Genomic DNA, 16,029 nt, shown 5'->3' with positions numbered 1-16,029 from the left:
CTACTGCTGAACCCAGTGGCCAGGGGGACCCAGTGGCCAGGGGCTGGATACCACTATCACATCTGCCAACTTTAGTCACAGACATTCAACATTTCTGCTTCCTGTTGCCAGATTGTGTCCACTGATTACAGGGTATTTGGGGGAAGATAAGAGCTCTACTGAAGTAACTGACAGGCCTGGTGCTCCTGGCTTAATAGACTCAGATACCAACCAAGTCCCTTCTCTCATCTCAGCACTCTTCGCAGTGTTCACCACACTCTAGACCTGCTGGCCTTCATTTAGGTTTCTTTACTAAACCATTCTCCTTTCAGGCTGATCTTTCTGTCTGGAAGGATCTTCCCCCATTTTTTTGCCCAGTTAACTGCAACTCATCCTTCAGGATCCAGACTCATTGTCAATTTCTCATTTGAAGCCTTCCCTGATCCCAACAGACCAGCAAGTTCACCAGTGTATATTATCATATCAACCCCTACATTTTCTTTGTAGCACTTAGCAGGATAACTCTTAGAAAGCAATGACTAAGCGTCAGCCATGACTGAGCTAGCCCTAAATGTAAGAACACAGTCCACGCAGCCAGAACAAAGTTAAAAATATTCCGTATACTTTATTTGTACATTTTGAACACTATAGAAACATTTAACTTCCCATGAGACTTCTTAGAATTCCCTCTTCATCCCTTTCCCATCCAATGTTTTCACATACTGTAGCTGCTCTTTCTTTTTTTTCCAACGACTGCCCCTTCCCTCCAAAAAACTGCATTGTGGTCCTCTTTCCTTCTTCCTTTCTTCTTAATTCTCCACTGAAACAAAACAAAACAAAACAAAACAACTGGTCTGGGAAGGTAGGACCCTCCTTGGAAGGCAGGGGAGGGGAAGAATCTGAGTAGGCCAAGACAGAATCTTCTCTGGTGGGCAGGAGAAGGTAATATTTTCTTGGGGACACTATCATGTTACTGCTGCTTGGTTATCTAATGCTACATAACCATCCTTTCCAAAACTTAGTGGCATAAAACAACTACTCTGTTTTTGTTTGTTTGTTTGTTTGTTTTTTTGAAATGGAGTCTCACTCTGTCTCCCAGGGTGGAGTGCATAATCTTGGGTCACTGCAATCTTCACCTCCCGGGTTCAAGCAATTCTCTGCCTCAGCCTCCCAAGTAGCTGGGATTACAGGTGCCTGCCACCACTCCCAGCTAATTTTTGTATTTTTAGTAGAGACAAGGTTTCACCATCTTGGCCAGGCTGGTCTTGAACTCCTGACCTTGTGATCCACCTGCCTTGGCCTCCCAAAGTGTTGGGATTACAGGCGTGAGCCACAGCGCCCGGCCCTACTATTTTATTATACTCATGATCAGTGGGTTGGAGTTTGGGCAAGGCAGAGCAGGAATGGCTTGTCTTTGCTTCCCAGCATTAGAGGTCTCAGCTGGGTTGGCTCAAATGGCTGGAGATGGCAAGAACAGCTTGACCAGAGTCATATGTCTGGGGCTTCAGTTTTGCTCCATGTAGCGTCTACTGGGTCTAGAGTGTCCCAGGTAGCTCCTTTCCTCCTTTCCTAACATATCTTATTTGTGGGCTGTGTGGTTGAAACAGCTGGGGGTTGGCCAGCATTATTCTCTCTCTCCATGCAGCCTTTCCATGTGGCTTTAGCTTCTTAGAGGATGGAAGGAAGTTTCCAAGAGGGAGCAACCCAAGAGTGAAAATTCCAAGAAATCCAGGTGAAAAGTTTACAACCTAGTTTTAGAAGTCCCTGTTCTGCCACATTCTATTGCTCAAACAAGTCACGAAGTTTAGCCCATATTCCAGAGGAGGGGAATTAGACTTCCTTGATGTGTGTCTATAGGAAGGAATAGAATGAACAGCACAGGCTACCATGATTCATGTCCCTTTCATGGTATTGGCTTGAAGTCCAGGCTCACATATAAATTTGGTTCAGGTGTGAATGAGGCTCCTTGATTGCAATCTCCTCTGGATCAGAAGAGCCACAAACTAGAGACAAATTATTTGTATCTCTTGCCTGTGTTAGGGGTCCCCCACCCGCGGTTGAATGATTCACTACAAAGACTCACAGGACTCAGCAAATAGTCATATTCATGGCTAATATTTACTACAAGAAGGTACAGGGCAAAGTGGCCAGGCGTGGTGGCTCTCGCCTGTAATCGCAGCTCTTTGGGAGGTCGACATGGGTGGATCACTTGAGTTCAGGAGTTCAAGACCAGCCTAGGCAACATGGCAAAACCCTGTCTCTACAAAAAATGTAAAAATTAACTGGGCATGGTGGTATGAGCCTGTAGTCCCAGCTACTCGGGAGGCTGAAGTGGGAGAATCGCTTGAACACAGGAGGCGGAGCTTGCAGTGAGTCAAGATCGCACCACGGCACTCCAGCCTGGGCAACAGAGCGAGACTCCGTCTCAAAAAACAAAACAAAACAAAGGCTAACCTTGGAAGCAGACCTTTCTGTCTTTTATCTTTTTTAGAGACTGGTTCTTGCTTTATTGCTCAGGCTGGAGTGCAGTGGTGCAATCATGGCTTACTGTAGCCTCAAACTTCTGGGCTCAAGTGATCCCCCTGCCTCAGCCTCTTAATTAGCTGGGGCTACAGGCATGCACCACCATGTCTGTCTAGCTTTTTACTTTTATTTTTTTGAGGTAGGGTCTCATTTCACTCAGGCTGGAGTGCAGTGGTGCAATCACAGCTCACTGGAGCCTTGACCTCCTGGGCTCATATGATTCTCCCATCTCAGCCTCCTGAGTAGCTGGGACCATAGGTATGCACCACCATGCTCAGCTAATTTTTTTTTTTTTATTTGTAGAGATGAGGTCTCATTATGTCGCCCAGGTGGTCTCAAGCTCTTGGGCTCAAGTGATCTTCTGCCCTGGCCTCTCAAAGTGCTGGGGTTACAGTCATGAAACACCATGCCTGGCCTAAGCAGACCTTTCTAAGGAAGAGTAGAGGGGCCTGCTATGGTTAACTCTATTTTGCACACTGGCCAACATGTAATGGTGATATAAGTACAGCAAAATTATAGCAAATACTCCCATTGAAAAAGGTGGAGGAAGGGCCAGGTTCAGTGGCTCATGCCTGTAATCCTAGCACTTTGGGAGGTCAAGGAGGGTGGATTGCCTAGGTGAGGAGTTCAAGACCAGCCCAGGCAACACGGTGAAACCCTGTATCTACTAAAATACCAAAAATTAAGCCGGGTGTGGTGGCGTGTGCCTGTAATCCCAGCTACTTGGGAGGCTAAGACAGGAGAATCTCTTGAACCTGGAAGGCGGAGGTTGCAGTGAGCCGAGATTGTGCCGTTGCACTCCAGCCTAGATGACAGAATGAGACTCCATCTCAAAAAAAAAAAAAAAAAAAAAAGAAAGAAAAAGAAAAAGAAAAAAGAAGAAGGTGGAGGGGCCAGGCATGATAGCTTACGCCTGTAATCCTTGTACTTTGGGAGGCTGAGGTGGGTGGATTGCTCAATCTCAGGCTTTCAAGACCAGCCTGGGCAACATGGTGAAACCCCGTCTTTACTAAAAATACAAAGAAATTAGCTGGGCATGGTGGCATGTGCCTGTAGTCCCAGCTATTTGGGTGGCTGAGGGAGGAGAATCGCTTGAACCCGGGAGGTGGAGGTTGCAATGAGCCAAGATCACGCCACTGCACTCCAGCCTGGGGGCATGAAGTGAGACTCTGTCTCAAAAAAAAAAAAAAAGAATAAGGAAAAGGTGGAGGGAGGAAGAATGAGAGGCACATAGCAGTTACTGGCTCATAGCAATTCTGAAATCCATCCAGGCACATATTTCTAGTTCCTTGACTAAGGCCTAGTCCTGCTCCAAGGGAGTTTTTCTCTGTGATTCTTGGCTCTTCCCTTTGGACCCTTGGCTCTTCCCTTTGGACTCTTGGCTCTGCATTTAGCTTTGCTTCCTTTTCCATAAAAAATAACCTGTGTTTGCAAATAAGTTGCCTTTTCAGTCTGCTTCCTCTCTATATAAAGTTGGGTGCCCTGAGGTCTCTTTTCATTTTGAATTATCTGTTCTTTTCAGTTCAAGTTCATGGTGCTTCTACCAATATAATTCTCTTAAAAACATTTTGAGTTTTCTATTAACACTATTGAGGTTCACTCTATTAGACAAAAGCCACACTCTAAAGTCTTTTAAGAGACAGGGTCTTGCTCTGTCACCCAGGCTGGAGTGTAGTGGCAAGATCTAGCTGACTGCAGTCTTGACCTCCCAGGCTCAAACAATCTTCCCCACCTCAGCCTCCAGAGTAGCTGGGACTACAGGTGCATGCAACCATGCCCAGCTAATAAGAAAAATTTCTTTTGTAGAACTGGGGGATCTCACTATGTTGGCCAGGCTGGTCTTAAACTCCTGGACTCAAGTGATCCATCTACCTTGGCCTTCGAAAGTGTTGGGATTATAGGCCTGAGCCACTATGTCTGGCCCCCTAAAGTCTTTAAAGGCTATTTTCTCTCTTCCTTGGACTTAGAATCAACGTACTCTGAGATAATGCTCTTAAAATTCCTGAAGCCTTTTTGTCTAATTGGGAATGTCTATGAAGCATGCCCTTCAATCTCACAGATGTTTCCTGAGCTGAAAAAAGCCCTTAAGATTATTATTGTTTATTTTTATTTTTATAGTGGCCAGGTCTCACTATGTTGCCCAGGCTGGTCTTGAACTCCTGTCCTCAAGTGGTTCTCCTGGCTTGGCCTCCCAAAGTGCTAGGATTACAGGTGTGAGCCACCATGCCTGGCCCCCCAAGGTTATTTTTTTATTTTTATTTTTTATTTTTTTGATATGGAGTCTTACTCTGTTGCCCAGGCTGGAGTGCTGTGGCGCAATCTCGGCTCACTGCAAGCTCTGGTTCCTGGGTTCACACCATTCTCCTGCCTCAGCCTCCCAAGAAGCTGGGATTACAGGTGCCCACCACCATGCCTGGCTAATTTTTTGTATTTTTTAGTAGAGATGGGGTTTCACCGTGTTAGCCAGGATGGTCTCAATTTCCTGACCTTGTGATCCACCCACCTCAGCCTCCCAAAGTGCTGGGATTACAGGTGTGAGCCACTGTGCCCGGCCTCCCCGAGGTTATTTTTACCCAGAGGCCATACTTTACTTAAAGTGTATTGAATTTAATCTTTGCTATTAGGTCATCTCCTGCTGTGAAAGTCTTTTTGTTGGGAGATACTAGAGGTTAGAAACAGGTTTATTTTTGACCTAGCAAGTCTTGACTTTTTAATATTCTAAGTGCTGCTTGAAAAACTAAACAATTCCTTAGTTCAACTTTCTTGCATTTTGTCTTAGACAAATAGAAGACTCCACTTGGCAGTTTCAACACTCTGACTGGAAACTTCCCCAGCCAAACCCATGAGATACAAGATCATTAACTGCGCTTTCTAATTTTCATGAGATACCCTTTCTTTCCTTTCTTTTTTTTTGTTGAGATGTGTCTCACTATGTGACGCAGGCTGGCCTTGAACTCCTGGGCTCATATGATCCTTCTGCCTCAGCCTCCTGAGTAGCTGGGTCTATAGGTACACACCACATACTCGCTACTCTTTCTGTTTTTTACATTACCTTAGACAACAGTGCTGCCAAACTTTCTGCCACTATACGACAGGAGTCGCCTTTTATCCAACTGTATTAGTTTGCTAAGGGTGCCATAACAAACACAAACAGGGTGGTTTAAACAACAGAATCGGTGGCTTAGACTACAGAAATTTATCATCTCACAGTTCTGTTTTTTTGTGTGTTTGTTTGAGACAGAGTCTCACTCTGTCACCCAGGCTGGAGTGCAGTGGCTCAATCTCAGTTCACTGCAACCTCTGCCTGCCAGGTTCAAGCAATTCTTGTCCCAAGTAGCTGGGATTACAGGCACGTGCCACCATGCCCAGCTAATTTTTTGTATTTTAGTAGAGACAGGGTTTTGCCATCTTGGCCAGGCTGGTCTTGAACTCCTGGCCTCAAGTGACCCACCTGCCTCAGCCTCCCAAAGTGCTGGGATTATAGGCATGAGCCACTGCTCCTGGCAGCCTCACAGTTCTGGAGGCTAGACGTCCAAGATCAAGGTGTTGGTTGGGTTGATCCTGCCTAAGAGCTGTGAACAATAATCTGTCCCACGTTTCTCTCCTAGATTCTCGTGGTTTGCTTGCTGGCAGCAATGTTTTGCATTCTTTGGCTTGTAGATCCATCACTCTGATCTCTGGCTTCAGGCTGGCATGGTGTTCTTTCTGTGTACATGTTTGGGTCCAAAATTTGGACGCCAGTCATAATGGATTAGAACCTATTCTAATGACATCATTTTAAGTGAACTACCTCTGTAAAGACCCTATCTTCAAATATGATTACATTCTGGCTCGGTGCAGTGGCTCATGCCTGTAATCCCAGTGCTTGGGGAGGCTGAAGTGGGAGCATCCTTTGAGGCCAGAAGTTTAGACCAGTGTGGACAATATAGCAAGAACCCGTCTCTACAAAAAAAGTAAAAAAATCAGCTGGGCATGGTGGTATGCACCTATAATCCTATCTACTTGGGAGGTGGAGGCAGGAGAATCACTTGAGCACAGGAGTTCAAGGTTACAGTGAGCTATGATTGCACCATTCTACCCCAGCCTAGGTGACAGAGTGAGACCCTGTCGCTAAAAAATCCCAAAAACAAGAGCAAATAAGATCACATTCTGAGGTACTGGGAGTTAGAATTTCAATATGAATTTTGGTGGGGACACAAGTCAACTCAAAGCACTGACCTTCAATAACAATTCCTTCACTGTCCTTCAAGACTTCACTTGAGGTCCTTTTGGCTTCCGCCCACCCCTGTCCAAAGCCAATGACACATGTTTTTCTTTCCTTTTGTTTTTGAGACGGAGTCTCACTTTGTCACCCAGGCTGGAGTGTAGTGGTGTGATCTCCACTCACTGCAAGCTCTGCCTCCCGGGTTCACACTATTCTCCTGCATCGGCCTCTTGAGTAGCTGGGACTACAGGCACCCGTCACCACATCTGGCTAATTTTTTGTATATTTAGTAGAGATGGGGTTTCACCATGTTAGCCAGGATGGTCTTGATCTCCTGACCTTGTGATCCACCTGCCTTGGCCTCCCAAAGTGCTGGGATTACAGGCCTGAGCCACCGCGCCTGGTCGACACATTTTTCATTGTTGCAGTATCTAACTTCACCAATTTCATTATCAGTTATGGGCTGATCAGGAAAGTGGCCACCACTATGGAATTAAGCTTTATTCTAAGAGTTGGGGCCGGGCGCGGTGGCTCAAGCCTGTAATCCCAGCACTTTGGGAGGCCGAGACGGGCGGATCATGAGGTCAGGAGATTGAGACCATCCTGGCTAACCCAGTGAAACCCCATCTCTACTAAAAAATACAAAAAACTAGCCAGGCGAGGTGGCGGGCGCCTGTAGTCCCAGCTACTTGGGAGGCTGAGGCAGGAGAATGGCGTGAACCTGGGAGGCGGAGCTTGCAGTGAGCTGAGATCCAGCCACTGCACTCCAGCCTGGGCGACAGACTGAGACTCCGTCTCAAAAAAAAAAAAGAATTGGATACAATACAACTGCAGGAGAAGCTAGGGAAGAAAAGGTCTGAAAGGAGATGGCTGGACAATCAGAAAAGTCACTCAGCAGAGATCACAAAGGAAAGCTGACGAATGAGTCCATGGAAGGCTGTTCCCTCTGCATCCAGCAATGGGCCTGAAGTTTATGATAGGTCATCAGAGCTAGCAATCAGGAAGAAAACTTGGATTGCATTGAGGGAGAGTGAGGACAAACTAGAATCCACAGGACAAACTGGAACCCACGAAGACAAAATGGAACTCACAGCTATCTTTCACATTGATGAGCATGTGATATGTAGCATAAGCTAATGCCCTTACCACGGAACTACACATGTGCCTTGCCCCAAGGCTTGGAGACACTGAAATAGAAAATCTGGTGGAAGCTGAAAGAGCTGTGGGCTGGTTAATGCTCTGTACTAATAAAGTATATTAGCAGATCAGCAACAACTCTTTGATCTGCATAGCATGTGATATTTCCATCAACCTTCAGAACACAAGGGCTGCTGCTTCCAAATCTTACACAAATCTTACTTGATCCTTCCAAACTTACATGAAATGCTTTTGTGGACAATCCTATCCTGGAACCATATTGGGAAGGGACATTTGAGGAACTAGATTTCAACTTACCTAATTGACACAGTACAAACACCAGTGACTGTCAGATACCATGATGCCGAAGCTATGTCTTATACACACTAGCCTCTCATTTAAACTTCATATCAGTCTTGCAAAATAGACCTCATCTGTAAAGACCTCATCAAAAAATAAAAATTAAAAAAAGAGGCCAGGCACAGTGGCTCACGCCTGTAATCCCAGCACTTTGGGAGGCTGAGGCGGGTGGATCATGAGGTCAGGAGTTCAAGACCAGCTTGGCCAAGATGCTGAAACCCCATCTCTACTAAATATACAAAAATTAGCTGGGCGTGGTGGCACACGCCTGTAATCCCAGCTACTTCAGAGGCTGAGGCAGGAGAATTGCTTAAACCCAGGTGACAGAGGTTGCAGTGAGCCAAGATCAAGCCACTGCACTCCAGCCTGGGAGACAGAGCAAGACTTTGTCTCAAAAAAAAAAAAAAAGAAAAGTCTTGCAAAAGAAATATTAGCATTCCCATTTTACATATGAGGAAATGAAGCCTCATGTTTATTCATAGACGAGTCAGTGGGGAAGCCCGGATTCTTCCCAACATCTGTGGGGTAGCCATCTTCCAAGATGACCCCCATGATTCTTGCCCATTGGTACTCATACCCTTTTGTAGTTTCCCTCCCAAATCAAACAGATTTGACCTGAGCAATCAGTAGAGCATTGCAGAAATGATGGTGAATGATTTTTGATGGTGGATCATAAAAGACATTGCAGCTTCCATCTTTCTCTTTCTTGAATCAATTGAAAGCCAGCTGATGTGTTGTAAGGATACTCAAGCAGCCTGAGGACAGGCCCATATAGAGAGGAACTGAGGCCTTCTGTAAACGACCCATCCATGTGAAGTAGATTTTCCAGCACCAGCATAGCCTTCAAATGACTACAGCCCTATATTTTACTGCAACCTCCTGAGATACTTCAAGCCAGAACTATAGAGCTAAGTGGCTTCTAAATTCCTGACTTACAGAAAATACGAAATAATGTTTATTATAGTTTTAAGTTGCTAAATTTGGGGTTAATTGGTTACACAGCATTAGATTAATATAATCTGTTAGATTCTGAAGCACAACTCTTTATTTTTCTTTCTTTCTTATTTTCAATTTTTTGTGGAGATGGAGTTTTGCTACCTTGCCCAGGCTGGTCTTAAACTCCTGGCCTCAAGCAATCCTCCCATCCCAGTCTCTCAAATTGTTGGGATTACAGGCAGGAGCCACTACACCCAGGAAAAGCACAGCGCTTTCTGTGACATTACGATACTTTAAAATTTGTTTGGACAGGAAGGGTGTGGTAGCTCACGCCTGTAATCACAGCACTTTGGGAAGCCAAGGCGGGCAGATCACTTGAGGCCAGGAATTTGAGACCAACCTGGCCAACATGGTGAAACCCAGTCTCCACTAAAAATAAAAAAAGTTAGCTGGGCGTGGTGGCTGGCACCTGTAATCCCAGGACTCAGGAGGCTGAAGCAGGAGAATTGCTTGAACCCAGGAGGTGAAGGTTGCAGTGAGCTGAGATCGTACCCATTGCACTCCAGCCTGGGCAACAGAGTGAGACTCTGTCTCAAAACAAACAAACAAACAAACAAACAAAAAACCAAAAAAAAAAGAAAAAAATTCGTTTAGATTGTATGAATGAAGATTATGGGAGAAGTAGGACTTTGGAAGTCCACAATGTCCTGGTCTTGTCCTTAAAAAAAGGTTTTGAAATATGTTTGGTGCTTCCAGATACTGAGAGAGAAGGAGTGTCACATAGTGGTTAAACTGAACCTTGAGAATTAGGAGGTTTTTTCGTTTCTTTTTTCTTCTTCTTTTTTTTTTTTTTTTGCCACTCAGGGTAAGCTGAGTTCGAATGAATAAATTAGAGGTTAAACCATGTGTTTTTGCTGACTGGCAGACTTGGGCTGGAAATGGGGAAGACAAATGATAGAAATTGGATTCTGGTAGGGCAAGAAAAGTCCTGACAAATGGTGATGAAATGGGGTGGAACCTTCAGGGCAGTCACAGCGAGGGGCTGGCCACCCTTTTGCTCCCGCCCTTTCTTTCGTCAGTGGGGCCATCCTCTCCTCTTCCCCACCAGTTCCGTTTTGATCTCAAACTCACTGAAGAAGCTCCTCTTTGTTCTGATCTTTCCAAATATCCCTTTCTTATGAAGATCTTTTCCTTTCTTAATAAGGCAAACATGTGCATTAAGGAACTTAAAAAAGCAAAACAAAATCAAACTTCATCTGAGAACCACCTCATTTAAAAAACTCTTGGTGTTTATTGTTCTCTCCAGTTGGTCTAGGATTGGAGAGGAGAGGTACTGAGCTTGGTGACTTAATCAGACCTTAGTTAACCGGCAATAGTTATTATCCTAGGATACTAGTACCGCAAGAACCCTTCCAGAACATCTGGTGCAACCCTGCTCTTTTTATACAGGATAAATTTGAAGCCCAAAGAGATCAAGTGACCATTGTGAACAGATATTAATTCAACGGCTGCAATCGAATACTTTTTTTTGCTTGAGACGGAGTTTCACTCTTGTTGCCCAGGCTGGAGTGCAACGGCCCGATATTGGCTCACTGCAACCTCCGCCTACCGGGTTCAAGTGATTCTCCTGCCTCAGCCTCCCGAGTAGCTGAGATTACAGGCATGTGCCACCACGCCCGGCTAATTTTGTATTTTTAGTAGAGATGGGGTTTCACCATGTTGGCCAGGCTGATCTTGAACTCCTGACCTCAGGTGATCCGCCCACCTTGGCCTCCCAAAGTGCTGGGATTACAGGCGTGAGCCACCACGCCTGGCCAAATACGTTCTTTTAAATAGTCCATCTGTTCTGATTAGTAAAATGGGTGGAGTGATTTGGAGTTGGCGCAGATCTCCTATTTTGCAAGCACAGAAACACTACAGAGAGGCGTTAACCAGGTCAAACCCTTCCTAAGATGTGAACTGAACAACAGTTAGGCGTTAGGAAGAAAATGCTGCCTGACCCTGACTTCTAAACTCCCCTTAAACCTCGTCTCTGTGTCCCTAGAACCCAAGATAGAGTATGCACGAATAAACTTTTGCGAAATGAACGAACAAACTTCCCTCGAGGTCCTTCCCTGTCTCCCCACCGCCCTCCCCGACCTGGGACTGCGCTATCATTTGAGTCCCTATCTGGGGACTTTTCGGGGTCTTCTTCGGCCTCCTCAGACAGTGACTCCGTTCCCAAGACAGGACCAGGGCTCCCTTTTTCACTGCGGGGCGCTGGGAAGAGGCGGGTAGGCTGCTCACCTAATCTCTCGGCTTTTTCCTCAAGACGGGGTCATTTGTGTGAGGTGTTGTACTCGAGCACCCAAAAAGGCCCGAACTGGTCTGGGAAACATTAGGGAGATGTGTTTACCGTCCTGGCTGACAAAGAAGGCCAGGCATTCCTGTCACCACGGGTGGCTTGACCCGCAGAACCCACGCTCCGGCGGCTGTGGGCGCGGCACCGGACCGGCGCCGGCAGCAGGGCGGGGTCTGGCGGGGGCGGGGCCTGGCGGGTCAGGTGACCGCGCGGCGGGCGGCGGACGCGGACGCTGAGGGGCGTTCGAGGCGCGGAGGGGCTGGCTGGGCCCGAGGGGTTGGTGGGGTAGCAGGGCCGCGGCCATGGGGAGCTTGAAGGACGAGCTGCTCAAAGCCATCTGGCACGCCTTCACCGCACTCGACCAGGACCATAGCGGCAAGGTCTCCAAGTCCCAGCTCAAGGTGGGCGCCTCCTGACCCGGCCCCCGACCCGACCCTCCCCGGCGCGCTCTGTACTTCCCTTGGGTGGAAGCGGGACCTGGCGGGCTGTGACCACAGGGCGGGGCGGGCCGGAATGCGCCCGGTAGGCCCGCTTGGGGCGGAGTGGGTCTGAGACCGGGATTTGGTGTTTACTGCCTACCCCTTGCCTTCGGGCCTTGCCCTTGGCTGGATGTGTTAGTTTCCGCGGGTCTCCCAGGGACTGGGAAAGGTGGAGGGCATAAGGCTGGGTTGAAGTCTGTGAGGGGCAAGTGTGGTTCCTTCTTGGCGTTGGAGAACGAGGGGCAGAAAGTGGATTCTGAGGCGTCAATGGGAAGCCAGCTTACACAACCTTCCCAGAATTTTCCTCTTACTCCAGGAGAGGAAGGGACTTGCCCAGGGTCGCTGGGCAGAACCTTCTGCAGCCCACAGCCTCACACCAGCACTGTCCTCTAAACGGCTAGCTGCCCCGGAGGCTCCCGGGCAGTCCGGAGACGGCAGAAATGCCCCGAAGCCCGGCCTCCAGCGTTTTCCTCCTTTGGGAGACTTTTTGACTTGAGAAGACCTCCTGCCCAGCGTCTTTAGGTTTGGAACTAGTGGACCGGGTGTGCTGTGTCCCACAGGGACCTTAGTTCCGGGTGAGGAGGGCTGATCTTTCTGGCACCCTGCAAAAGCGACTGCTTTTTCAGAGTCGTTATTGTGACTGCCAGAGACCCCAGAGTATAGGGTATAAATAAAGGGATGCTTGTAAATTGAGTAACCCCAAGCAGGGAAATTGGCACTCAGCCAGGAGAAATTGGCAGCTGCTTCAAAGTATAAAACATAGAAACAGACAAGAAGAGCTATTCATAGGCATTTAAAAATATACACATTTTAGATCCGAATGTCCGGTTTTCTTAGCCCCTTCTGGGAATAAATTCTGAAGATTGGGTTTGTTTTGTATATTTTTGTACAGTAATCAGGTTCTTTTGAGTAGTGGCTTTTATGCCAGTAGGATTAGCATTCTCCTTGTCTTCCTTTTGCCTCTCCTCTCTTTTTCTCACTGATAGAATCATAGTCTGGAAGGGTCCATGGAGATCATCCACGTAATTTTTATTTTACTTTATTTTTAAAAATTAACATACAGTAAAATTGACTTTTGGTGTTACAGTTCTATGAATTTCAACATATGTATAGATTCATATAACTGTCACCACAACCATGGCTTCCACAGTTCCATCATCCTAAAAAACTCCGTGATGTTGCCCTACTTCCATCTCAACTGTTGGCAGCCATTGATCTTTTCTAATTGCTATAGTTTTACCTTTTCCAAAGTGCCATGTAAATGGAGTCGTATAGTTTGTAACTGTTGAAACTGATTTCTTTTACCCAGCATAATGCCTTAGAGATTAATCCATTTTGTTGTGTGTACCAATAATTTTTTAAATTGCTAAGTAATATTCTGTTGCATGGATGTATGGTAGTTTTTAGCCATGCATCCTTGAGAATTTGTGTAATTTCCAGTTTAGGGGAGTTATGAGTAGGTCTACATTTTACTTTTATTTTTACTTTTAACTTACCTATGCCATTTTATTTAAAGTAAGTTTTTAATAAATAGATGTAGCTGTGTCTTTTTTTTTATTCTTTCTGACAATCTGTGTCTTTTAATTGGCATCTTTAGGCCATTTACATTTAATGTAATTATTGATATGGTTTGATTTAGGGCTACCATTTTATTATAATTTGATTTCTGGTTTTTTTTTTCCTCTACTTTTCTTCCATCTTTGGGATTATTTGAATATGCTTCAGTTTTTTTTTTTTTCTCTTTTGGAGACACAGTCTGCCTCTGTTTCCCAGGCTGGAGTGCAGTGGTGCGATCTCAGCTCACTGCAACCTCTGCCTCCTAGGTTCCAGAGATTCTGGTGCCTCAGCCTACCAAGTAGCTGGGATTACAGGTGTGCGTCACCACGCCTAGCTAATTTTTATATTTTTAGTAGAAACGGGGTTTCACCATGTTAGCCAGGCTAGTCTTGAACTCCTGAGCTCAGGTGATCTGCCCTCCTTGGTTTCATAAAGTGCTGGGATTACAAGTGTGACCGACTGTGCCTGGCCAATATTCCATTTTAATAGTGAGTTTTTTACTATATTTCTTCGTGTAGGTTTTTTTAGTACTTGCTCTAGGAGTTAGAATATCCATCCCTAACTTTTCATAGTGTACTTAGAGTTAATATTTTGCCACTTTAAGGAGAATGTAGAAAACTTATCACCATATAGGTCCCTTTACCCTCACTGCTTTATGTTGTAATTGTCATATTTATTAATCTACATACATTGAAATCCCCATCAGAAAATATTAAATTTTTTGCTTTCAACCATCATTTCTCTTTTAAAGATCTTAGCAGAAGAAAAGTTTGTTCTTTTTTTCCAGATATTCCCAAATAACCTCTTAATTTTTTTTTTTTTTCCTGTGCGGGAGTCGCACTCTGTCACCCAGGCTAGAGTGCAGTGGTGTGATCTCAGCTCACTGCAACCTCTGCCTCCCGGGTTCAGGCGATTCTCCTGCCTCAGCCTCCCGAGTAGCTGGGACTACAGGCACATGCCACCAAGCCTGGCTAATTTTTGTATTTTTAGGAACGATGGGGTTTCACCATATTTGCCAGGCTGGTCTCAAACTCCTGACCTCGTGATCTGCCCGCTTTGGACCCCCAAAGTGCTGGGACTACAGGTGCCCACTGCCATGCCTAATTTTTTTTTTTTTTTGTATTTTAGTAGAGATGGGGTTTCACCATATTGCCCAGGCTGGTCTCGAACTCCTGAGCTCAGGCAGCCTGCCCAACTCGGCCTTCCAAAGTGCTGGGATTATAGGCGTGAGCCACCATGATGATATGTTTAGTGATTTGTCCAGAGTCACAGTTGTAAGTAGTAGCTAAATCTAGAACCAAGATTTTCACACGTGTGTGTGTGTGTCAGAGAGAGAGACAGGGTCTCACTGTGTCACCTAGGCTGGAATGCCGTTGTGCTATCTCGGCTCAAGTGATCCTCCAGCCTCCACCTCCCAAGTAGCTGGGCTCACAGGCATAAGCCACTATGCTCAGTTCATTTTTGTATTTTTTTGTAGAGATAGGGTTTTGTCGTGTTGCCCAGGCTGGTGTTGAACTCCTGAGCTCAAAGATATCCACCCACCTCGGCCTCCTAAAGTGCTAGGATTCAGATATGAGCCACCTTATCCAGCCAACTCTTTATAATTCTTTTTTCCTTTTTTTTTTGAGACAAGGTCTTTTTGTTGCCCAGGCTGGAGTGTGGTGGCGTGATCATGGCTCAATGCAGCTTCAACCTCCTGGGCTCAAGCAGTCCTCCCACTTCAGACTGCTGAGTAGCTGGAACTACAGGCACAGGCCACTATGCCCAGCTAATGTTTGTACTTTTTGTAGAGATGGGGTTTCGCCATTTGCCCAGGCTGGTCTTGAATTCCTGAGCTCAGATGATCTGCCTGCCTCAGCCTCTCAAAATGCTGGGATTACGGGCACGGGCCACTGTACCCAGCCTGTTTTCACACTTTATTACTATTACTGTTTTATTTATTTTTTTGAGATGGAGTGTGGCTTTATCACCCGGGCTGGAATGCAGTGGTGTGATCTTGGCTCACTGCAACCTCTGCTTCCTGGGTTCAAGCGATTCTCCTGCCTCAGCCTCCCAAATAGCTGGGATTACAGGTGCCCACTACCACACCTGGCTAATTTTTGTATTTTTAGGAGAGATGGGGTTTCACCATGTTGACTGGGCTGATCTTGAACTACTGACCTCAGGTGATTCACCCGCCTCAGCCTCTCAAAAGTGTTGGGATTACAGGCGTGAGCCACCATGCCTGGCCTATTTTCACACTTCAAAGCCAATGGTTTCGTCATTTTCTTCTCTTCCAGTTGATGGCATAAATGAGATTTTTTTGGATTACTTTGATTATACTTTATTCACAATTGTCTTTATGGCTGCTTATAGGAAAAGCGTCTTGGCAGAAAGTGATAAATACCAGTTCATAGGTTTCACCCACAGTACGTTGATAGTGCAACTGCACAGTTGTATTTTGTGTCTCTCTTGTCTGTGTGAGACTTTGGGATTGGTTCAGTTCTGTTCATCTTGCCAGTGTTTGTAGAATT

At 45.9% G+C, this 16,029-nt stretch overlaps 1 protein-coding gene across 2 annotated transcripts in view; it reads left to right on the top strand.

Moving 5' to 3' along the window:
* Positions 1-11,679: 11,679 nt before the first annotated feature.
* Positions 11,680-16,029, top strand: part of SWAP70 (switching B cell complex subunit SWAP70) — an 84,364-nt gene continuing 80,014 nt past the window's right edge. For both annotated transcript variants that reach the window (XM_025357291.1, XM_025357290.1), the window contains exon 1: positions 11,680-11,881. In XM_025357291.1, coding sequence (XP_025213076.1) covers positions 11,783-11,881 — 99 coding nt within the window. In that variant the 5' untranslated portion in view covers positions 11,680-11,782. The remainder of the gene's footprint in view (positions 11,882-16,029) is intronic.

Source organism: Theropithecus gelada, chromosome 14 (genome assembly GCF_003255815.1).
Source record: "Theropithecus gelada isolate Dixy chromosome 14, Tgel_1.0, whole genome shotgun sequence".
Taxonomy (NCBI): domain Eukaryota; kingdom Metazoa; phylum Chordata; class Mammalia; order Primates; family Cercopithecidae; genus Theropithecus; species Theropithecus gelada.
This window is presented reverse-complemented; position numbering and strand designations above follow the sequence as displayed.